Raw genomic sequence first — 23161 nt, forward strand, 5'->3', positions numbered from 1 at the left:
TGGAGTTCAATTCCCAGAATTCCCCAGCAGGCATGCGGGCTAGGGAATTCTGGGAGCTGAACTCTACACATCTTCAAGCTGCCACGGGTGAGAAACACTGCTTTAGATGGTGGTTATATGTCCTCCCCAAGCCACTGCCATCCAGATGCATTTGGCATCAGCCCCTGTAACCTTCAGGCAGTTTGATGGACTGGAGGGTTATGAGATTCAGGTGATCCTGGTTCTTTGCAAAGGGCTAACATCTGTGGATGATGGAACAACTGACAATGAGAACTTGAAAAGAGTACTTTGTGCATGTGCAGAAGCCCATATGCCATTTTGTGTGTGCACAAATACACAAAACACCCTAAAAAGTAGTCCTCCAAACCAAACTATGCACTAAAAATTGTGGATACTTGAAACCCTGTATCTCTATTTCCAGTCGCAAACCGATCTGTGAGGTTTGAGGGCCACTTGTACTGATTCCTTTTGCTAACTTTTCTCATTTCTGCACACTCACTACTTTTCTCTGCCTGGGAGTGTGTTGGGGAATGAGAATTGGGGTAATGCACAAAAGGAAAAAAAAATGTAGCAATGTGTTAAAAAAAAAAAAATCCATCCCAGACCCAAACAGATACAATTCACCCAGGCATGGACTTGGAACATGTGTGTTTGACCCAGACCCAGTATGTGTTTGTGTTCTGGGTAGAAAAGCAGGTTAAACAATCCGAATCGTAATATCCAAGGTCACAAAGGACAATTCCAAAGAAGAATAAAGCAACATTATCCTGCAGAGCTCTCTTAAGTTCCTGGCCCACTTGAGTAGGTCAGATTGAAACTGAAACAGTGTCAGCAGAACTGGTGGGGAGCTAAGGGAGAAGAAGGAGAAAGGTGGGAGTGGGAAGATCAGGGAATGGTGGGTGCACAGGCCCCGCAGAGGAGGAGGGAGACGGGGCATGGGGCAGCTGGTCCGGTGAGACCCCCCTGGTCGTCTCAGCTGAAATCTGGAAAGACCAGTGTGTTCTGGGTTTCCGGTCAACTGTGCTGTGACCCTGCTTGCAGAAATCCGTCCAGCCTCTGAGCCTCATCGTGTTTGTTCCATGCCCAGGTCAAAACACATTTTGTTTTGTCTTCTGCCTTATTTTAGGTCAGTTAAATATCAACTTCACTGTCTGGTCAGTTTCAGCCTGTTACATTTCTGGCAGTTAGTGGTGGCTTTGGTTTAGGGGGTTCTGTTTTGAGCGGAATTCATTCACTAGATCAGGGTTTCTCAACCGGGGTTCCATGGAATCCTAGGGTTCCCTGAGAGGTCACTAAGGGTTCCCTGGGAGATCACAATTTATTTAAAAAATCACTTCAAATTCAGGCAATTTCAGGTTAAAGAGGTAAGTTGCATCTTTTATTTTAGTTTAAGAATGCTGCTAATGCACATATATAGGCCCACACATGAAACGAATATAAGAATTTTGTAACTTCTGGCCCATATTTGAGCCTGACTGTGCAGGGGTTCTCCGAGGCCTGAAAAATATTTCAAGGGCTTCTCCAGGGTCAACAGGTTGAGATAGGCTGCTCTAGATTATAAGTAAAGAACATAGCTAAATAAAATTTATTATTCATTCATTCATTTCATTTCATTTGGAAGGCCATCGGACCGTAACTAGGCAGTGAGTGACAGTCTGAAGGGCTGCCTGTTCTAGGAATGAGCACAATTGCTGCACAAGATGAAGCTATAAAAACCTTACAGGTTTTTGATAATGTTAAGTTGGAAGGTCTGCAGGCCTGTTGCAAGGTCGCTAATCAACTTTGTTCTCTGTCCTAGTTTTGCTTGCCAGTGAGAGTGGCAGCAACTTCTTTATTATTATTATTATTATTATTATTATTATTATTATTATTATTATTATTTTCTGGCATGAGACTAAAATGACATATAAGACAAACTTCTGACTGCCCCAACTAAAAATGACTTTAAAGCTTAGATGCTTCTTCCAACCATGTGGCTCTGTCAGTTTCCAGAAGCCCTTCTGCTTAAGCACTTTGGCACCTCATGTGGTCTCTCAACCATGTGCAAAGTAACTACAGGGTAGGCTTTCCTGGGCATGTGCCAAGTGTTTTTCCCTCTGACCAAAATTACTTTAACAGGAAAAATTATACAGCCCTTACAGTCACAAGTGGGCATGTAGCTTCATAGAGCAGGGTGCAGAGAGCTTTATTCTGCAACAGGCACTACCTTAAAGATGTAATTTCAGAAGGCTCTGAAATGATGGAAGAAATACTGGACACACAAATGCATTTTGTGACCCTGCTGTCATGGCAGGAGGGAAATTCCCACTCGGACATGGAAAGGAAGGCCAGATCGCAAACTTAGATCCTGGTGATCACCTAGCTATAGGATTCCTGTTTTGGCTGCCACCTTCTGTAAAATGTAATATTTAACAAAAGAGGTTTCATATTTTAGTAAGTCAGGCCTATATTAGTTTGTCAAAGGGTTACCCAGGCAGGATGCCATTACACTTCAAGCTGAAATGGGCCCACCAAAATGCTGGCCGCACTGAGCAAACAGTTCCAGTCGCTTCGAGTTACCACTTTTTTGATGTGATTACTGGGGGCGAAGGGTCTGTCAGCTAATAACATTTGTGGGTTTTTTCATATACCTTCAGTGTAAATAAGTGATTTTTCTTCCTTTCCAAGGATTATTGGTTTTGCTGTTTACACGCCATGAAAGGCGAGTCATGTTTGCTTGAACAGGCACTTGGGTTTATAAAATGAAGCCCAGGCAAAGTAATTCTGACAGGATTGACAGGGAGTGGAGCAGGGGCTCAGCTGCTCGAAGCTTCTAGCCTTGATGGGTCCTACAATAAGTAATCAGATACTGTATGGAGGAATAGCAGCTGTCACTTCAAAGGTCTCCATCAAGATATGAGCATCTTGGTGTGATGGGGAGAGTAAAGTTTTGTGAGTCAGAAACAAGGCTGCAATTTTTTCTCCTGCAGAGCTGTTCAGACTGTGTTCCATAATCCTCACTGGGGTTTTTCATGGAGAATATTAACACTGGTGTACATTGGACCAGCACCCCCTTGTATTACTGATATTTATCTAATGTGCTTTCCATAGGGGAGAGTGACTGTCATTTAGGGTGAGAACAATTGCATTCAGTATGATAACGAAGCCTCAGATGCGTGGCCAGTGCCTTCAACTTTGTTTCTCTGCTCAAAAAACACAACTCCTGCAGCAGATAGAAAGTTTTCTGGTAGTCTGTGCTGACTGCAAATTCTACATTCCAAATATGCAGTGCTGACTCATCTGGAAGGAGCCTGTTGGGTAAAATCTTGAACTTTCTTCAGGAGCAAACTGGCATTTGGAAATCCTACCTTTAATTTAGAGCTCATGGGTCAAGGCAGAACTTGGCAACCTGAGAGTACTCAACTACCTGCAGTCTTCAAGGGGTCTGTTTGCTTACCCTGCCACCCCTCGTGCTCCTTCCAGCCATAATTGCTGAAAATGGTGGCATGGTTTCCCCCCGTTTTCTGATGGGGAATCACATGAAAGCTGTAGCATAAACCCTACATCGGTCTTAATATGGTGAAACAAGGAAACCCATTCAAATTATTCCCCACTCAGAACACTAGAAAAGACCTGATCCTGCCCATGGGTGTGATATGGGCCTCACTTCTCTTAAGGGCAAAGAGGTGCCCATTTCAACCCAGGAGCTTAGCAGTAGCAGTGCCAAAGACATTTTGTTGTTTATTCGTCCAGTCACTTCCGACTCTTCGTGACTTCATGGACCAGCCCACGCCAGAGCTTCCTGTCTGTCGTCAACACCCCCAGCTCCCCCAGGGACAAGTCCGTCACCTCTAGAATATCATCCATCCACCTTGCCCTTGGTCGGTCCCTCCTCCTTTTGCCCTCCACTCTCCCTAGCATCAGCATCTTCTCCAGGGTGTCCTGTCTTCTCATTATGTGGCCAAAGTATTTCAGTTTTGCCTTTAATATCATTCCCTCAAGTGAGCAGTCTGGCTTTATTTCCGGGAGGGTGGACTGGTTTGATCTTCTTGCAGTCCAAGGCACTCTCCGGATTTTCCTCCAACACCACAGTTCCAAAGCATCTAAGCCAAAGACATACCTTAATTTAAATGTTTCTAGCTGTAAGAGGAATCTGTCTCAGTTAACGAGGCAAAAATGCAGAGCAGGGAGGGCCCAGCTTGTGTAGGTCAGAGGACACATTTGACGTGACAGCATATTCTTGCAAAACAGTTGCTGTGATGGATGGGACCAGTCACAGAGGATTAGTCTTCGTAGCTTCCTATTCATTTTTTTTTTAGTGAAAAGATTCGATAGAGCAGGGAGTTAGCTTGCATCAAGGGCCATGTTGGCCTGAAGTAGAAGACCTGCAGCCAGTTAGGAGCCATTGGTGCCACCTACTGAGAGGATGACCAGCGAGCTCTTTTATGACTTTGAGACATTGAATGTGACCCACCTGCTAGTGAGCCAGTAAGCCCATAACATCGACAACAAAACCAGCAGGAGAAAACTCTTCTCTTGCTTCTCTTCTTAGAGAAGAAGCAGGCAACAACCAGAGAGGGCTTTTTTTTTTTGGTTGTGGCATTCCACCTTCCGCTAAGGAACCTCTCTGGGGTCCAGAATTGCCTTTAGAGGAAGAGGAGGAGGAACATCTTTTTTGAGCACCCTGCTCATTTTGAAGCATTACTGAGTCATTTCACTTTTTACATGATTTTTGTTCCTTGTTGTTGTTATTATTTAATTATCTGGTTTCTCCTTGATTTTGGGCTTCTCCTTGGACTAAAAACTTAAGAACCATTATATTTAAAACAAATAATTTCAGTTCCGTTGAGCTATCTGTATTTGGAGCTCCTTGGTAGACCTCCACATTTCCCTCCCCATTAGCCATGCCGATGAAGCTTTGGGAGCTGCCGTTGAGGAACTTCTGGGGGGCTGCAGGGTCAAGGCTCCATCAAGCATGCCACTACACCGTGGTGTACATTCAAAGGCTATATACCTAGGGTCCCCTGACTCAGGGATGGTTGTAGTTCATTGTGCCAGTATGGAATGCCCACTAATGTCGTCTTGCTGCCTTTGGAAGACCTGCAAAAACGTAGCTGCTGAGTAGATTCAGCTTAGTTCTATCTTGTAACCAGATTTTTTTTTTTCTTTTCCTCCCAAACAGCGGTGGCGATTACTATGACTATGCCCATGGCTTGAACGACGAGACATACGATTCTTACAGTGAGTACCTTTAATGCTCTGGAATAAACTTCTACGCAGAAAAAAGAGGGGATGTTGTTCATATCTTTCCCGAAGTAATAATGCTCCATGTTGTCATTATTATTGAAAATGGAAATTAATTATGCATGGAGGCAAGACGGCATGGAGATAAAATTATCCAAGCCGTGTTCTCTCTCGTTCCGGCATGCGGTACACAGAAGGAGGGTCTGAAATTACAGGAAAGCGGATTCTGAGTAAATGTTCGCAGGGTTAGTTTCTGACAGTAAGACGGGTTCATCGGTGGAACCAGTGACACGGAAAGGCAGGGAACTTATTTTTATCGCCTATGTTTATCATAGAGGCTGGACCGCCACAATTCAGGGTTGCTGGGCTTCAAATGCCTGCACTGAGCTGAGGTTGGACTTGCCTTTAGACGCTGCTCTATGAATGGACGGGTGCTGCTCTATCCTACAAGTCAGCAGCAAAGTAGACAGGTAGTCCTTGACCTGCGACCGCAGTAGGAACTGGAAAATTTGTTGTTAAGTGGTGCGGTCGTTAAGCAAGGCATCACCTGACCGCACCCAATTTTATGCATTTTTTGCAGCGGCTGTTAAGCGAATTGTTGCAGTCGTTAAGTGAATCATCCTTAAGTGAACCATGAGGTCCTTAAGTGAATTCTGTGGGTCCCCATTAATTCTGCTTGTCAGAAGCCAGCTGCGAAGACCACAAATGGCGATCACGTGACCCCGAGACTTAGCAACTGTCATAAATACATGCCAGTTGCCAAGCACCCAAATTTTGATCACGTGACCACGGGGACCGCTGCGACGGCCATAAGTGCAAGGACCAGTTGTAAATCACTTTTTTCAGTGCCATTGTAACTTCAGAGAGTCACTAAACGAATGGTCGTAGGTCAAGGACTACCTGTAAAGCCATAGCTCTAGTTGCATACCCAATGTAACATAAATAAAAGAAAAAACAAAAAGAATCTATGGTCTAAATTTTGACGGAGGGGAAGACAGAAAAGTGAAAGTGTGGAGAAGGCAGAACAGCGTTCCTGATCTTTGGATAGGGAAAAAAGGGGAAATGAAAGGGCACCCACAGGAGACCTGGGCTCTGGGTTAAAGCTCGTCAGAGCTGGGAATATTGGCATCCCATTATCTGTGCAGGGAGAGAGCAAGCAGGGACGGTGGCAGAAAGGGAGGAACGGGGCTAAATTGGAAGCCATTGGCCAAGCTGTTAGACACTGAGGGAAGCCACGCAGGAACCTGCTCACAGCTTCAGCATGCCAGGCTGCCCCTCAACGTCTCTTGGACTCGGGCGGCTGGCGGATCCGTGAAAGCCCCTCGACCTTGTTCTGAATCCAGCTCCTGTTCTGAATCAGAGACTCCCTTTGGGCATTTCCAGGACAGCTGGCAGGCCCCTTTCAGCACTTCAGATTGGCTCCTCCGGCCCCGCGAGCCAATTCGAGCAGATTGTTGTTCTGCAGAGGTCACAAATGTCGCTTTCGATAGGCAGGGGACGTAGGACGGTTGTTGGCGAGCGGAAACGGTGTGCTGGTCGTGGGGTCAGTTGAAACAGAAGCGAGGGCTGGAGCCCAAAGCTGAATGATTTAGGAAGTTGTAACTGCTTAGAGATGCTGTGTAAAGGATGTTCAGAGGTGCTATTGGAAAAGGGGTAAAAGTTAAAATTGTGGGTAGATATCAGGGACTCAAAATTTCAGGCAGGTCTGAGGGTGACACCCTCACACGCATGAAGACAGTCATACACGCAGACACGCACCCTGTGTTTTGCATTTTGCCTGTTGTCAGAGGGAGGGATTTTCCTGCTAATTGCTAGACTTCTGGGGGAGCAAGACTGAATTCCTGTTTCCCTGAGGCTCTTTTGGGGGGGGGGGTTAAACAGCATTTCCCACCTGAGGCAACCCTACTCTTAACTTGGGTTTGTCGTAATACGGTAAATTATTCTGCCATGCAAGCTGTCTCCATGTCACAGGTTTAAATGACTCCAAGTCACCTTGAGGGGAAGCAGGCTGAAGCTTCCTCCTTTTCGCCTTGCAACATGCTAAATTGGTCTCCATGGGCTTCAGAGCTTTGATTTTTCCATGCTTCAACATTAGCATGAGTTGTCTGGCAGCAGGAGCTGGTTCTAGTTGGCCGCCTTGCAGTGGAGCTCGCAGGGTGCTTGGTGCAAACAGAGAGCAAGTCATGTCCATCTTCCCTTTCTTCTCAGACTGAGACCACCTCAGTTTTCCTGTCCTTCTCCCGCCTAACACACAGGGACTGGGGGTGGAAGTAGCGTATAATCATGTAAAGAAAAGAGTCGAGATTCACCCATTGCATTCATATTATGCATATCTTTCAGAAGGTTCTCTGGATCCCTGCACTCTTAAATAGGTTGTTAAAGGAGAGTCATTTGGGGCTGTGATATCCCCAATCAAGCATGATCTCCCAAGGGGGGATATGCCTACACCCACCTCAGCTTGTGTTTAGATCAGGAACAAAACTGGTTCATCTCACTGAATTTTTCCAAGGATTTTGTTGCTGATGTCCTTAAATTTTTTAAGTGTTTTGGATGACTGGAATTGTATTGTTTTATTTTTTTCTATTCTTTGTTATGTGGGGGAGAGTAATTAGGGAGATACGCAATTGGGGAGGTATGACTTGGCAACCCTCAGCATCACCTAAAATTATGGTTTGATATGTTGTACCTCTTCTTTCAGCCACAAAGTTATTTTGAAAGGGAATAAAGGTGAAACATACACCAGGAAAATAGGCAGTTTTTAACTTGCTAAAGAGGGAAGAGAGGCTGAAGAATTAAGCTTGGGCCTACTTTTTACTATTGAGACTTCAGGTTGAGGTCTACATCCTCATTCTGGCCCAGGTCTTGAATTATTGTTCAGAAGTTTCATGCAATTTGTGTTTCTAGGATGCTGAGGGCAGGGGAAACGGTATTGAGGAAGCATGAAGAGAAGACCTTTCATATTGGATGGCTTTTTCACCCATCCTCCCTCTTGAAAATAAAGTGGATGTTCCCCTTGAAGGTTGGTAGAAAAAGTAGCCTTACCCCTTTTGCCTTCTGTGATTTCAGGACAGGAAGAGTGGACCCACTCGAGACACAAGGCTCCTTCAGCAAGGTCAACAAAAGGAACCTATAGAGAGCAGCCATATGCAAGATACTGATTACACTGTCCGATGTTGTGAAATGCCCAATCTCCACCAGTCCTGTAAACTGTTCAAAGTAATTTTTTTCTATGAACAATCCCTTTTTATTAAAATCAAAGTGCTTAATCTGAATGGACGGACTGAGCTTAATCTATTTTTTGCTGAATGAAAAGCCTGTACAGGAAGGAAGACATGTGAAACGAGCTTTGTTATTTCCAGATTGTATTTGGGGGAAAAAAAAAAGAAAAAAAATAGGTGATCAAAAATTACAAAAAGGAAAAAAAAAACCTTTAACTAGTGTTAAAAACAGCTAGGTTTACTAAACATGTTAATCCATTATTTTAATCTAAGCGTAACCTTTTATTTTAAAGGTTTTCAACAATTAAGTTCTTCTCTAGTTTTATCTTTCAACTATTTTGCTAGTTTTTCTCTTGCAAACATGCGTAAAAAGGGAAACAGATCACAAATGCAAATAATGTGGTATTTTGTAATTTGAGTCTTGAAATGTTCTGTAGTGTTAAGCAAAGTTTATTCTTGCTTGATACTAAATAAACTTTTGAAAGAAAAATCAGTGTGTGTGAGAGTATGCATTATTTATTTAAAAACCTTAATAAATAGTTGTAAACAGGGAGGGAGTGATTTTTAACAACGATCAACATAAAATGGTTCCTATAAAAATACTGTACAACTATTTTTGTTTTTAAAAATATGGTAAAAACCTAAAGGTGCATTATATTTTCTATAGCTATATATATATATTTTTCCATTTATATACACAATATAAATTTAAAGAGTTGTTAAAGGAGGTATCCAAATGGTATTGAGCGGCTGGAATCCACCTTTTAAAAAAATATTCTTGTTTTAAAATAGCTAATGCATTTCTGAGTCAGATAAATTAAAAAAAAAAAAAGGAGAAACAAAATACCTGTGACTTAGTTTTCTTGTTGAGCATTTCTTCACTAGTGCGACTTTGGAATTTTTTGTTGTTGTTGTTGTTTTCTGAGAGTTTTGATACCTTAATGACAACCTCACTCCGTGCTGGAAGCAATAAACCCAAAGCTTTTAAAGACTTTCTGACTTGACTAATTGCGGTCGCTTTCGTCAAAGGCAGAGGATGTGTAACCCTTAAAACGGTCTTCATTTGCAAAGGTAAATAAATCAAATAAGATTTTAATCTCACTTAATTTATCTTAATATAACCCATAAAAGCAGGGAAGAGTACCCATTAGCAAGTTTTATTTTAGAGTATAGAGAGAAGCTTTAAGATCACCACTTAAAATTTATTAAAAAGTTTAATTTGTTCTAGTACCTAAAAAGCCTTAGCTCGGTCAGTTTAATTGGAGCCAATTATTCCTGATTAAACAAATGTAAAACATCATAACTAGTAAATTGTAATCCTAGAATTTATGGACAAATAATGTAACTAAGAACTCAAAACATTACAGATGTTTTGCCCCCTAAAACTTCTTGTTCTTTGTTGGCTTGATGTCTTTTAATTGTGGTATTATGGTTTATCATTCATTTTATTTATTTTAGATTTTAGAAATGTGGAGTTCTTGAATTAGTAAAAAAAAGGTAATTTTCTTCTTTTATTAGGAGTCACATGGAATGTATGGAGGCCAAAGAGACCTGTTTCTCTTGATACTTTGGTAGGTACCGACTTTTACTTTAAGCTTTAGTTAATGATGTGCCAGAGAACTGGTTTCAAATGACTTAAGCTGTATTTCAAACCATTTGGCTCTTTTCTACCCATCTAGAAAGGAATAGGAAATTTTTACCTGCTTGTAGAGTATCAAACTACAGAGTTAATGGTGTCCCACAAGCTATGGCTGATGCTTGTTACTGCATCTGAATTCAGAAACTGTTGATGGTGTTTCAGTTATGAAACTGTTCTACCTCTGCATGCTCCTCCTGCTTTTGAGGTAGAAGATAATTTTATGGAGTAGATAAAAATAACTGAAAAATACAAGAGGTTCTGCCTGTTATAGATTTGGAAACCCAAAGCCCAGGGTGAATCCTGGACTATCATTTGTGTTGACACCCAGATTGAGTTACTCTGTACCCTTTTGACGTGGACCTGTGGCTTTGAGGCACAGTTTGAGCATGAAACTTACCATGCTATTAATATCCTGGTCAGGTATCTTCTCTGTCTTTTTGTGACCTATTATCAGGCCTATGTATATTTGAAAAGAGTCCTGTGCTCCATTCATTGCATGGTAACTTTGTGTGACACATTCTCTTTCTCCTTTGTGAAAGGAAAGGCAAAATCCTGACAGGTGACGTGTGGGTGTTAGAATTTGGCAGATGTTTCCTAAATGTTTAAATCATATCCTTAAAAAACTTCAGATGCAGGAAGCTGATTTTTTTTTGTTTGGTCTGATACCTTATTTTAAGGGGCTTTTTTGTGTGAAATTGCATCATATCTGTGCCTTAAATAAAATCATGGTCTTGCAGGAAAACCAGAACTAAATTTAAAATCAGTCTTCCCCGATTTGATAGTCCCCAGACCTGTTGGATATCTGGAGACTCCATATTGGTCAGGCATCCTGGGAGTTTAGTCCAAGACATCTGGAAGGGTATCACTTTGGGGGAAACTCAAGAACAAAACCACCCCAGATCATAGCATGGTAACTAACTATTCATTTGGCTCTTTCTGCCAAGTAAGAGTTGGTTTTGGGTAACCACATGTGTAAGGACTTTAATGTGTGTGTTAGATAGTCCAGCACTTTGTGCATTTAAAAAAACAACACCCTATATCTCCTTTTTTCCAAAGTTACTTTAAAGAAACCATTTATGATATCTCTATATAGTCAATTATGTGGAGTTTTGAGCATCAGTCCTTATGTTTTTTCAATCTCGATCTGCTGCAGCTTGTTTATTTGGCACTTGATGACACCATTCTTACACCATTTGGAAAATAGTGTGTGTTCAACCATGCCGTAGTGCTGTGATAGTTCCTTCTTCATTAGCTTTTTGTTTTCCCCCATAAAAGCCTATTCACGTAATGGCATGTGTTTTTAAGATATAAAATGATGCATGTTTAATGTGAACTGATGCAGTTTCTGCCTGATAATAGTACTAGAGAATATTTTACTGCTTTTACCCAAAGCCCATTGCAGAATTTCCAGAAATAAAAGTTACTTTGAAAAGTACAAAATCTCAGAAAATAAAACTGTTAATGGCTAGTGCTGCAACAGTTTCTGCTTGAGTTTTTGAGACAGAAAGAATAATACTATAGTCAGATATTCCTTTGAATCAGATAATGAATAAATGTATTCTTTAATAAATCTGCATGGAACAAAATAAAACCAAGAAATTTAAAACATGGCTTGGAATGAAAAGAGCACACCAATCAGTTGTGTACAAAATGTTCATACTCTCATTAATTCACTTAACTCCTGTATTGAAACAAACAAGCAATTGATAAAGCAAAGTGGATTCGTTCATTCTGATGGGGCCATTTTAAATTAGCAAGTTTTTCATTTGTGCTCTTTTGTATATTAAACAGTTGTGGAGATTTGATGAGTTAACTGTGTTAATTTGCAACTGGACAATTCTTTTATATACAGTCAGGACCAGAAATATTGGAACAAGGATAACTCTTTTGGCATTTGGCCTCTGTACACCACCACATTGAAGTTGAAAGGAAACACACCCAGATGGGAGCAAAGTCAGGACTTTCAGCTGTCATTCAAGGGGTTTGACAAAAGTGGGGCACTAACCGTTCAGGAAGTACAGCCAGTGGCATACACACACACCCATCGTTGGTGGCTCATAAGTAATGGAACAAACCAACATCATTACAAACATAAGGATCACCTTTAATACCTGGATGAAAATCCTTTGCAGCTAATGGCTGCCTGAAGTCTGGAACCCATGGACATGACCGAATGCTGAGTTTCCTCCCTCGAGATGCTTTGCCAGGCCTTTACTGCAGCTGCCTTCAGCTGTGGCTTGTTTGTGGGTCTTTCTGCCTTCAGTCTTGTCTTCAGTTAAGTGAAAAGCATGCTTTATTGGGTTGAGATCAGGTGAATGACTTGGCCATTGAAGAACATCCCACTTCTTTGCCTTGAGAAAATCTTGGGTAGCTTTTGCTGTATGTTTTGGGTCATTATCCATCTGCAATATGAAGCAGCGTCCTATGAGTTTGGCAGCATTTGGCTGAATCTGAGCAGAAAGTATAGCCCTATACACTTCAAAATTTATCCTGCTGCTTTGATCAGCAGTCAGGTCATCAATAAACACCAATAACCATTGGCAGCCGTACACCCCCATGCCATAACACTGCCTCCACCATGTGTGACAGATAATGTGGTATGCTTTGGATCATGAGCTGTTCCTTTCCTTCTCCATAGTTTCCTCTTCCCATCATTCTGGTGCAAGTTAATCTTGGTTTCATCAGTCCAAAGAATCTTATTCCAGAACTGGGCAGGCTTTTTTAGGTGTTTGCTGGCAAAGTCTAATCTGGCCCTTCTGTTCTTGAGTGTTACCAGTGGTTTGCACCTTGTTGTGAAGCCTCTGTATTTACATTCATAAAGCCGTCTCTTGACTGTAGATGTTGACAATGACATGCCTACCTCCTCGAGAGTGTTCTTGACCTGGCTAGATGTTGTGAAAGGGTTCCTCTTCACCATGAGCAGAATTCTGCAGTCATCCACTTTAGTTGTCTTCCGTGGTCTTCCAGGCCTTTTGCTGTTGCTGAGCTTGCCAGTTAATTCCTTCTTTTTCAGGATGTTCCAAACTGTTGTATTGGCCACTCCCAATGTTTTTGCTATCTCTCTGATGGGTTTATTTTGTTCTCTCAGCCTAATGATGGCCTCCTTCACTTGCATGGACACCTCTTTGGACCTCATATTGAGAGTTCCAGTGAACAGCTAGCAAATGCAAATATAACACTCAGAACCACCTCCAGCCTTTTATCTGCTTGACTGGTCATGGGGTACCCAGGAAACAGGCCACACCTGGCCATGCAGCTGCTTGTCAGCCATTCATTCCATTACTTATGAGCCACCAACGATGGGGGTGTGTGTATGCCACTGGCTGTACTTCCTGAATGGGTAGTACCCCACTTTTGTCAAACTCCTTGAATTACAGCTGAATGTCCTGACTTCACTCCCATCTGGGTGTGTTTCCTTTCAACTTCAGTGTGGTGGTGTACAGAGGCCAAACGCCAAAACAGTTACCCTCATTCCAGTATTTCTGGTCCTGACTGTATATCCAGGACTTGCACCTCGCTGTCTCCTGCTGCATCTGTTGTTTCTTTGTTCTAGACAAAATGTTTCTGAATTATTTCACATAGGTAGAAGCTAAGGTTAGGTATGAGATTTCAGGAGGTTGGGTTGAAAAGATGGTTTTTTGGCTCTTCCTCTTTTCAAAGTTAGTATTTTCTGTTCCAGTTTGTCCCTTAATTAGAACTGGTAGTTACTGAGTAGTCTAGAATGATCTTTTCCCCATGAGATGAAAATGAAATGGCTGTGTAATGCATAAAGTGTAGATACTAGTATTTCAGAAATTAAATTGATTCTTCATTTTAATTTAATACATTTAAGTAGAGATATTGATTCAGTTTACCAATTACTGTACGCCTAATATATTCAGATCCAAAATACTCAATGTCAGTCTAGTTTTTTGAGAAAAAGTATTCCATTTTCATTATTCTTAAACATAGTGCAGTTTTTATACATACTGCTTCATAATGGCGATAGATTTCTTTTTTATTGGGCTCATTAAAAGCTAACTCTGCCTAGGCAGAATTTATTTCCAAATGCATGATCTTCCAAAGAAAATATTTCCTGCATGTTTTAAAAAATGCATATAGAGAAGTATAGTTTAAATCTGTATAAGTCTATATGGAGAGAAGAACATCTGCTAATGTTAGTCCAGGGTCTCAGCAATAGGTTGCTCACTGTGAGAATTAGGTTTATATCTCTGCATACCTGAATCCTACAGCTATAAGAGGAAAAGTCCATTCAGGTATGCTGATTAATATCTGTTGTAGTTTCCCCCAAATGGATGGTAGCTCTGGAATATGGAGCTTAAAGTCAGGTACTTTGAGAGAACACCAAATTGGGGATTGCCTGACCTATTGATGGGGTTCTCCTGCATATATTTTTAAAATATTAACAAGTTGGACCAAACACCCAGGACAAAATAATGTGATAAAATGAATTGTTTTAAGGCAAAACATAGAAGAGAAACAATCAGGTCAATTAATGAGGTCTGTCATGCTTTTAATTTTCAAGAAATTGGTTTCCATGAGATTGCACTGAAAAAAAATGTATACATATACATATAACCTGAAGTAGTTTGATTTTTGCACCTAAAGGTAGCTCTTGCCTATATAGAGCTTTCTAAGTTCTTCTTCTTTTTTTTCTTTTTTTTGTTATCCTACAGCTCAAGTTGTGGACAGTCAAAATAAAGACAGCCCTGTCTTCGGCATATCCCTGTTTGTATTTAAAACATGAAATAATAGAAGGGTATCTTTTAATGTTTATCCTATTGTTTGAAGCTTTCAGTCATAGATCATTTCTGCTTAACAGTAGAGCGAGGTCTGTGTTCATTTGTTCTGTCTCAGTTTCCTCAAACAAATTACTAATCTGTCTAATTGCTATTTTCCATCCTTACAACATGAAAGTCCCAGGAGAATGATCAATCATTATTAATTTCAAGAATATCTACACATCTGTGTGTCTTTTGTTCTGCTGTTTTCCAGGGATTTTGGTCACTGATATGGACAACTTCAAAATACTTCCCTCACCATCGTGCCTCCAAAATTACAGCCAGCCTGTATATGAAACTCCAGTATGATTTATTTTATTTTATTTTTTTTATGCTGCCTATCTTATTTCTAGGGACGCGGTGGCGCTGCGGGTTAAACCGCTGAGCTGCCGAGCTTGCCGATCGGAAGGTCGGCGGTTCGAATCCGCGTGACAGGGTGAGCTCCCGTTGCTAGTCCCAGCTCCTGCCAACCTAGCAGTTCGAAAACATGCAAATGTGAGTAGATCAATAGGTACCGCTTCGGCGGGAAAGTAACGGCGTTCCGTGTAGTCATGCCGGCCACATGACCATGGAGGAAGTGTCTACGGACAAACGCCGGCTCTTCGGCTTTGAAACGGAGATGAGCACCGCCCCCTAGAGTCGGACACGACTGGACTGAATGTCAAGGGAAACCTTTACCTACTATCTTACTTCTAACCTTTGTAACACGAATAGCTTTTTGGATCTCTGTTTTAACTCATAAGTGTTTCATCACTTATTGCTGTACCTTTGTAGATATATTAATAAAGTTTCTTTTTTTAATTGTTCTGTGCAAAAAGAATATTTTTGAATCGTGAAACTCCTGTACTTTTTCCATAGATGGTGATGATGTTGATTTAAACTTCTATGCTGCCCAACAACTCTTAAGAACAACTTGGGGTAGGGTTTCTTTCAAACTTGTCCATTGTAGAAAGATGGTTATCTGCTGTGGGTGCAATCAGAGGAAATAAACATAGGCAGAAAATACTTTTAATTATGTTTTAAATGTCATCAAGCTTTCTAGATGCAAAATCATATGAAGAGAAAGGGGGAACCAAACATTTATTTCCATACTAGTTGGTAGAAATTCAATGAAATGGAAAATCCTGAAATTTGTGTTTGTATCGTGTTGTGTCTTACAACTCTTGTAAGACACCTGATCTCCAGCCTACAGCTGAAATGTGCACATCATGTGTGGGTGATAGGGACAAGTATGTTAAAATGGATGGAGACCACTAGAGATACCCCCTTTTTCCATGTCATTATGAAATAGATCATGGTTAAAACAATTACATAGTTATTTCAACTCAATCTTTTGCTGGAAAAAGCCTGAACCAAGTGTTTTAAGTTTCAGAAACTGAAATTTGGGAGTCCAGGAAACCCCCATATTAAAAACAACGCACACAAAACTAGTTTTCTAGATTTTGAGGCTAACTGTTCTCATTCAATTTTATCTGTTTCAGGGATTTATGTCAGATTTAAACTGCGCAGTTATTCACCGTGACACCCCATAAAACGCATCAAGCAGTATTCCTAAAGGGAAACTTAAGTCTTTAGTGTTTGAATTGGTATCACAGGTTAAATAAATTTATATTTAAAGGAGACAGCTTTATCCTAGTAGACCAAAAATTCATTTTTAAAATGCCTTTAAGCAAAGTATCACGTCCTTTGTTGACTGCAGTAAAACCAGATGGAAGAGAAGATTATATAAACACTCCTCTATCCTACCAGCTTGCTTTGCCCTGAAGAAGCTACCTTTCCCCCCTGTATATTTATGTAATATTAAATAAAACCCCAGTAAATACTTTCAGAAAGGAGCACAAATAGATTAAGCCATAAACATGGAGCTGATAAATGCCCTTTTGAAGTCAAAGCATGAGTGCATCTTCCCCAATATATATATATTTGAAATATCTACCTTCTTCCTAAAAACATTGCTGTAAAATGCTGGAAATAATGGCCATTCTGTAATTTAAAAGCTATGCTGTCGACAAGGCATTCTGTAGGTGGTGTTGCGCTAATAAATGTCATTAGGACAGAACTAAAATGTTCTATAGCCCAGTGAAAGCTACCATAACTGGGAATGGAAAAAAGTCACCCCGTCTCTGGATCACTGGCTTAATTCATTTCCTCTGTCCCCAAGAGGAGAGCAGTTTGGTCAGTAGTTCTAGCAACAGTAGTCCATGTCACATAAGGGATGCAACCTTTTGCTTTGGTTTAAAAAAAAAAAAAAAAAGTATCCATCGTTAAAACACAGGAGAATCGAAGGCAGTTTGTGTTTTCAGTTTAGAAAGAAACGTGAACCATGGAAAATAACATTTTCTAAGGCTGAGTTTTTTAGCCTTAAATACTTAACGTTCCTTACTACTATCTGTAGTGGCAGCATTACCTTAGAGGACTAAATAAGAACAGAAGTGTAGACATGGCAGATGAAGAGTGCACCCTGTGAAGATACAATACTTTTTTGTGTGTGCCTTTGAGTCAGTGTTGGCTCCTGGCGACTGCCTGGATAAGCCTCTGCAGTTTTCTTGGCAAGATTTCAGAAGTGGTTTGCCATTGCCTGCTTCCTAGGGCTGAGAGAGAGTGGCTGGCCCAAGAGCACTCAGGTGGCTTCATGCCTAAGGCAGGACTAGAACTCACGGTCTCCTGTTCTCTAGTGTGATGCCTTTACCACTACACCAAACGCCCTCCCCAAGGCGTGTGTGACTCTGAAAACCTTGGGTAGAAATTCCACAGTGCTTCCATGAGTGTCATCAAATTACCATTTTTAATGTGACAGTAGGAGGAAATGGTTAAATGCATGCAGAGTAGTTCTAGTAATTAGTTAATTTGATTAAATGTAAAAGTAAAACCAGTGGAATTTAGTTTTTATCCTGGACTTGACCCCTTTTTTTGAAGCCAGCATATCAAAGGCCAAAAGACATCACTCTGCATTCATAGGTTAGGGAGACAAATAGTTGGACTCTCTTCTGTGTCCCAAATGGATAAAAGACTTTTATCCAACACCATACAAAACCCACAGTGCAGGTTTAATTGTGGTGTTTTACTGTTTTTGTTCGTTTTCTAAAAATGTCATTTACTGTCGTACTTTGCCAGTGATGAAGTCCTGTTCTTTTTGCCAGTCATTTAAGTGGATGGAAAGAAAGCCATTTAAAAATGGTTTACATGCAAGAAATTAAAACCAAGGATTAACCTAAAATGTGAAACCGTCTTCAGTCGTTTTAGGGGCATCTGCAGTGATGGTCACCAGCGTCAAAATGGTAGGCACAACTTGGCAATCAAAGCCCATTCCCCTTCTATGTGCGTTGCATGCATTCCCCGTGCATAAAAAGGAATGGAGCTTTGATCGCTCATCCATGCTCACTCTTCTGAAGCCAGTAAGCACCGGTGCAGATGCCCCTGCTTCCTATTCCTAGCATTCAACAGCTTCTGTAATTGAAGACAATCTACAAAGCAGTTTATGAGACAGCACAGAAGGTCATTCTGGACATTTGAATACATCCTATTTTGTAAATCGTGGTCACACCGTAATAAATATCATTGAGTTCATTACATTATCTGCGCTGCCTCTGTTTTCCCCTCATTGTCTTTTGTTGCTCTGCAAGGACGAAACTCCCAATCAATATAAACATGATTGTATTGTGTAATTGGCTGGTGATGCATTGCAAAAATGATGAAACAGGATTGAAAAAGAAATAGGATGCTGTAAGATGCTTGCTGGCGAATATTGACAGACAGCAGGATTTCCAACAAGTTATAAAAAGATGCCATGCCCAGGGGTGTAGGATGGAATAATTTTTGTGCCCAGATTGTGCCCTTTAAAAGCACTCAGGTGAGTTCCTTCTCAAATCTCCTCTAAATACACGTTGCAAAATCTGCTACACTGAAGAGTAAATGTCTGATGAAAATACCACAATAACTCACTATGGTATGGATTGTTTACATAAGGTAATGCAACATTAACCCATGTAAGTAGCTTTTAATTCCTTTTTAAAATCACAGCAAAATGAGTTTGAAACTCAAATTTGAAAGCTGGTGATCACCTCTTCAAGCAAAGAATGCAGAAATGCATGTAAATGCATGCAGAGGAGTAATTAGTTAATTTGATTAAATGTAAAAGTAAAACCAGTGAAATTTAGTTTTTATCCTGGACTGACCCCCTTTTTCGAAGCCAGCGCATCAAAGGCCAAAAGAGATCTTCATCCTGGAAGAAACTTTGCATTTATAGGTAATATCTTTTTTTTTAAGATACCTTTATCTTAAAGTAAAAGGGGAGTGAATTAACACGTCCAGGCCTTAAAGAAACTATCCAGATTAAGACGGAAGGATGGCAAATAGTAATGTTGTATTCAGAATTTTTATTTGTTGGTTTGTTGGTTTCTCCCCCCCCATTTCAGGGTGATGATTTTGTCAGCCTTCTTTTAAAAAAAATATGTGCAGGAAAAGAATTGACCCAGCTTTCATCCCAAAACCATTTCTCTAGATTTCCAACAGACTTGTATTCCCGATGTCTCTTTATATGATCACAAGCCAGACACACGTGTGATGCCCAGAATTGAGAACGGAACACTGAAAAATCCTTCCTCCAGTCGAAGTAACTAAGGTACAATGCTTCATTTTGGTTGAGCATCAGAAGATACTCTGAAAGCTTCCCGGGTGACTCAAAATCCTCCACGTGGATGAAAGAATGAGCTGGAATGTAATCCTCATAGTTTTCTCTTGGAGGACCCAAAACCACTGGCACAGATCCAGCCAAAAGCGCGTTGTAAAGCTTCTCTGTAATATAATCTTTATGGATGGAATTTTCAAAGGCCAGATAAAACTTGCAAGAGGAAATGGTTGGGATGAATTTTTCCCAGCTCAGAGGGCGTCCAAACACTTTCCCATAAGTATGAATTTTAATATATTTCTTTAATTCGTTGTAATACTTAATTCTCTGCTTAGAATTCTGGTTGCTGACTATCCAACATAAAAGTTTGTCCTTCTTCACTTCCTCCCTAGGGTCACTGGGGCGAAAGGTGAGGAAGCCGTAAGGCACGTGAATATCTGCATCCCGGCGATAAGTCAGGGTCAGGTTGAACACGCGGTCCATCCCTCGCTTGGGGGGAGAGTGGCTGGGTGACTCCATGTTCATCCAGATCCACTTCTGAAAGGTGGGTCTGGGCCGCTGAGGTAGGTTGCTCAGATCCGGCTGAAGATCTTGGTGGTGAAAGAGGACCCCGTGGGACCGATCGTACAGCCTCCGGTCTGTAGTGATGCGGCACCCGGAAATGTTCAGGTCCAGACAGGACAGGTTTACCCTGTCCCCAAAGGGCCTCAGCCAGATCAGAAGAAGGGTTTCGTCAGGGCCATCGCTTTGTATGAAGAAGATGGGTTCAATGGGACCCAAAAGCCACCCCTGGGTTGGCTTGAGATAGATCAGCAGGCAGACCCCAAAAGAGCCCAGCACAAGGAGGATAGCTAGGAAGGACCAGAAAATTCTGGGTGGCGAGGTCATGGCACTGCCTGGACCCCGGAGTCACTGCAAAGCGCTTCGCTTGGCCTCAGAGGATGGTTCAGCACTGGGTGGAGAAGGATTGCCACCACCCTGGCCAGCTAGCAGGCATGCAGTGATCTCTGTCCCCAGGAACAGCAGGAGGGAAAGGGGGAGGAGCCTCCCCCTTCCATTCCACCCTTCCTGCAAGGAAAGGCCACGCCCCTTCCTGACTCCATTCATTCATGCAGTTGAATAGCTGGCCAGAGACTCTGGGCAGCCTGCAATTTAGAAAGCCCAGAGTCCCTCCTTGCGGGGGGAGATGGGCGGTGATAAAAATTTGGTAAATACATAAATAAAAGCCAGAAAAAATACATTAAAAAAAGGGGATCATGAGTGAGCTGAAGGCAAGCAGGCTAACAATGAGTGAATGAATGAACAGACTCATCTGACGGGCTCAGTCTTCTCCCTGCCCCAAAGCCTGCCCCCCAGGTCTTGGGGTGGTGGGAGAGGGCTGTCCTTCCTGAAGGGAGGCACCCTTTCCGGCTCCCGCTGCTGAACCGATGGGATCTGGAGCACCTCTGCTTTTATAGGTGGCCTACAAGTAGCAGTTTACAAATAGGGGTTGGGGTGGTGGAGATGGAAGTCACTGGGTGGGCTGCAATGAAGGCTTGGAAGGGATAAGGACAGGCCCTTCTAGGGGGGCAAAGAGCTGGGGAGGGTGCCATGGGGGGAGGAAGAGGAGGAAGAGCCCAGAGGGGAGACAACCAGGAAGAAAGACGCTTCAAAGCAGGGCATATTTCTTGAAATGCAAGGGAATAGACTATGTATGTATGTATATGTCTATCCCGTGGGACTTCCAGATCCAGATGGACAGGCAGCTACTGGCCAATCAACCAGACATAGTGGTAGTAGGCAAGGACCAGAAGACAGCGGTGGTGATAGATGTAGTGGTGCCAAGTGACAGCAACAACAGGAAGGAGGAGGATGAGAAGCTGGGGAAGTACCAGGGCCTGAAGGAGGAACTAGAGAGGATGTGGAAAGGGAAGGCCAAAGTGGTCCCAGTGGTAGTAGGAGCCTTGGGGCTGTGACCCCCAAGCTGGGAGAGTGGCTCCAACAGATCCCAGGAGCAATGTCTGAGAAGAGTGCAGTGCTGGGAACAGCGAAGATCCTGCACAGAACCCTCAAACTCCCAGGCCTCTGGTAGAGGACCCGAGGTAGAGGAAGACACACACCACCCATGGGGGCGAGAGGGTTTTTTTAAAAAAACATTTGGTGCAAATGATCACTCCTCTGTGTCCTGCTCCTACAGCAACCTGTTTTTACCCAAACAGGCACTTCTGTCATTTGTCCACAATTTAAAAAAAAAAAAAAAACTGGTGAAGAATACGGCCATGGCAACATTAGCCCCCCAAGGAACTGGGAAGAGCTTTGCTTCTTTGGAATCAAATATGGGTGCAACCTTTCAGAGGCTGAATGAGGGGGCAGATTTTCATTTGTAGCACTAGAATTTGGGGGCTTGGCAGGAGCCTGGGAGGAGAGGCCTCTAGGAGAAAAATGGGATTGGAGTCCGTCCACTCCTGAGCTACAGAATTGTGGCAACAGATGTGTAAAAGGGGGATCAAGATGGCATTACAACCAGGCGTGGAAGCTCTTGTTTATGTGTGTTGTGATGCAAGGGAAAAAGGGCGGAGCTTTGCTCATATGGTTATGGCGCCATCGTGACTTTTTTGACACATTCCCCCATAGGCACCTCTGATGAGTGACTTTTGGAATCTGAAGGGCATTAATTTTCAAGCCAGGATCAAAGCACACTGGCTTGTTTTTTTGTTTTTTTTTGCAAAGACAAGTCAGCATGGGGCCATGGAGTCACTGAGAGTCAGGTGGCATATAAATTTAACAACATCATCATCATCATCATTATTATTATTATTATTATTATGCAGAATGTGAAATCACAGCTGCCAGTTCTTTAGCTGGAGTTTGCCTTCATTCACATCAGATTCTTCCCAAGAACTTGGACAGCCTTTCTCAACCTGTTGACTCTGGAGGAACCTGTGAAATATTTTTCAGGCCTCGGGGAACCCCTGCACATTCAGGCTCAAATACAGGCCAGAAGTTGCAAAATCATTATATTCATTTCATGGGTAGGCCTGCACATATGCATTCACAGTGTTCTTAAACTGAAGGTAATGAAACTTACCTCTTTAATGTAAAGTTGCCCAAATTTGAAATAATTTTTTAAATAAACTGTGATCTCCCAGGGAACCCCTAGTGACCTCTCGCGAGGAACCCGAGGGTGCCACAGAACCCTGGATGAGAAACCCTGGCCTAGGATGTCATAATGTATCAGCATAGTATATGAGTGGATCCAAGCAGTGTGGCCTTTTGTAGCTGACAGATGGAAATTTTGTCAATGCAAAGATTTTCCAAGTGCCGTCCAAGGCTTTATGGGATGGCACCCAGCATGCCGATAACCACTGAGACCACCATGGCAGGTTTATGCCTTATTATTATCATTACTATTATTTCTAGTATTGTTTTGGGACCTTAGAGTCCTGTGGATAGGTTGTGTTTTTTAAGTTCTGATTTGCTGGTGAGGAATTGGGGCCGACTCCATTCTTGCTGCCATCACACAAGATTAAAGGAAGACAGGATGCAAGGAAACAGACACAGTTGTTGAAGCAAATGCTCAGAGACACTTGTTGCTATGGCTTGCCCACGACTGATTATCATTGATCTGACTGGGTGAAACTGATTGTCCCGTTCCCATTCAGAGGCAATTCTGGGCCGCTGATCCCCAACATAT

The 23161-nt window shown here is 42.0% G+C and overlaps 2 protein-coding genes across 4 annotated transcripts in view; one reads left to right on the plus strand and one right to left on the minus strand.

Moving 5' to 3' along the window:
* The window catches only part of KHDRBS3 (KH RNA binding domain containing, signal transduction associated 3), a 90601-nt gene extending 75406 nt beyond the window's left edge, over positions 1–15195 (plus strand). Inside the window, exons 8-12 of one of the 3 annotated variants that reach the window (XR_010067679.1) lie at positions 5162–5220; positions 8290–8439; positions 9368–9512; positions 9960–10012; positions 15076–15195. Coding sequence is in view for 1 of the 3 variants with exons in the window: in XM_063299700.1 (XP_063155770.1) it covers positions 5162–5220; positions 8290–8381 (151 nt within the window). In the remaining 2 variants the exon portion in view is untranslated. Of the gene's footprint in view, positions 1–5161; positions 5221–8289; positions 8619–9367; positions 9513–9959; positions 10013–15075 lie in introns of those variants that run through there. The other 2 variants (XR_010067680.1, XM_063299700.1) reach the window with 2 other exon arrangements.
* A 4077-nt stretch (positions 15196–19272) lies between these two features.
* Positions 19273–20376, minus strand: LOC134493052 (4-galactosyl-N-acetylglucosaminide 3-alpha-L-fucosyltransferase 9-like). The gene has a single exon (XM_063297299.1). It carries the CDS (start codon positions 20374–20376, stop codon positions 19273–19275), a length of 1104 nt encoding a protein of 367 aa, XP_063153369.1.
* Between the last annotated feature and the right edge of the window lie 2785 nt (positions 20377–23161).

This window comes from Candoia aspera, chromosome 3 (genome assembly GCF_035149785.1).
Source record: "Candoia aspera isolate rCanAsp1 chromosome 3, rCanAsp1.hap2, whole genome shotgun sequence".
Lineage (NCBI taxonomy): Eukaryota > Metazoa > Chordata > Lepidosauria > Squamata > Boidae > Candoia > Candoia aspera.

Coding starts and splice junctions, on each gene's coding strand:
- LOC134493052 (XM_063297299.1), bottom strand. CDS start 20,376: ATGACCTCGCCACCCAGAATTTTCTGGTCCTTCCTAGCTATCCTCCTT.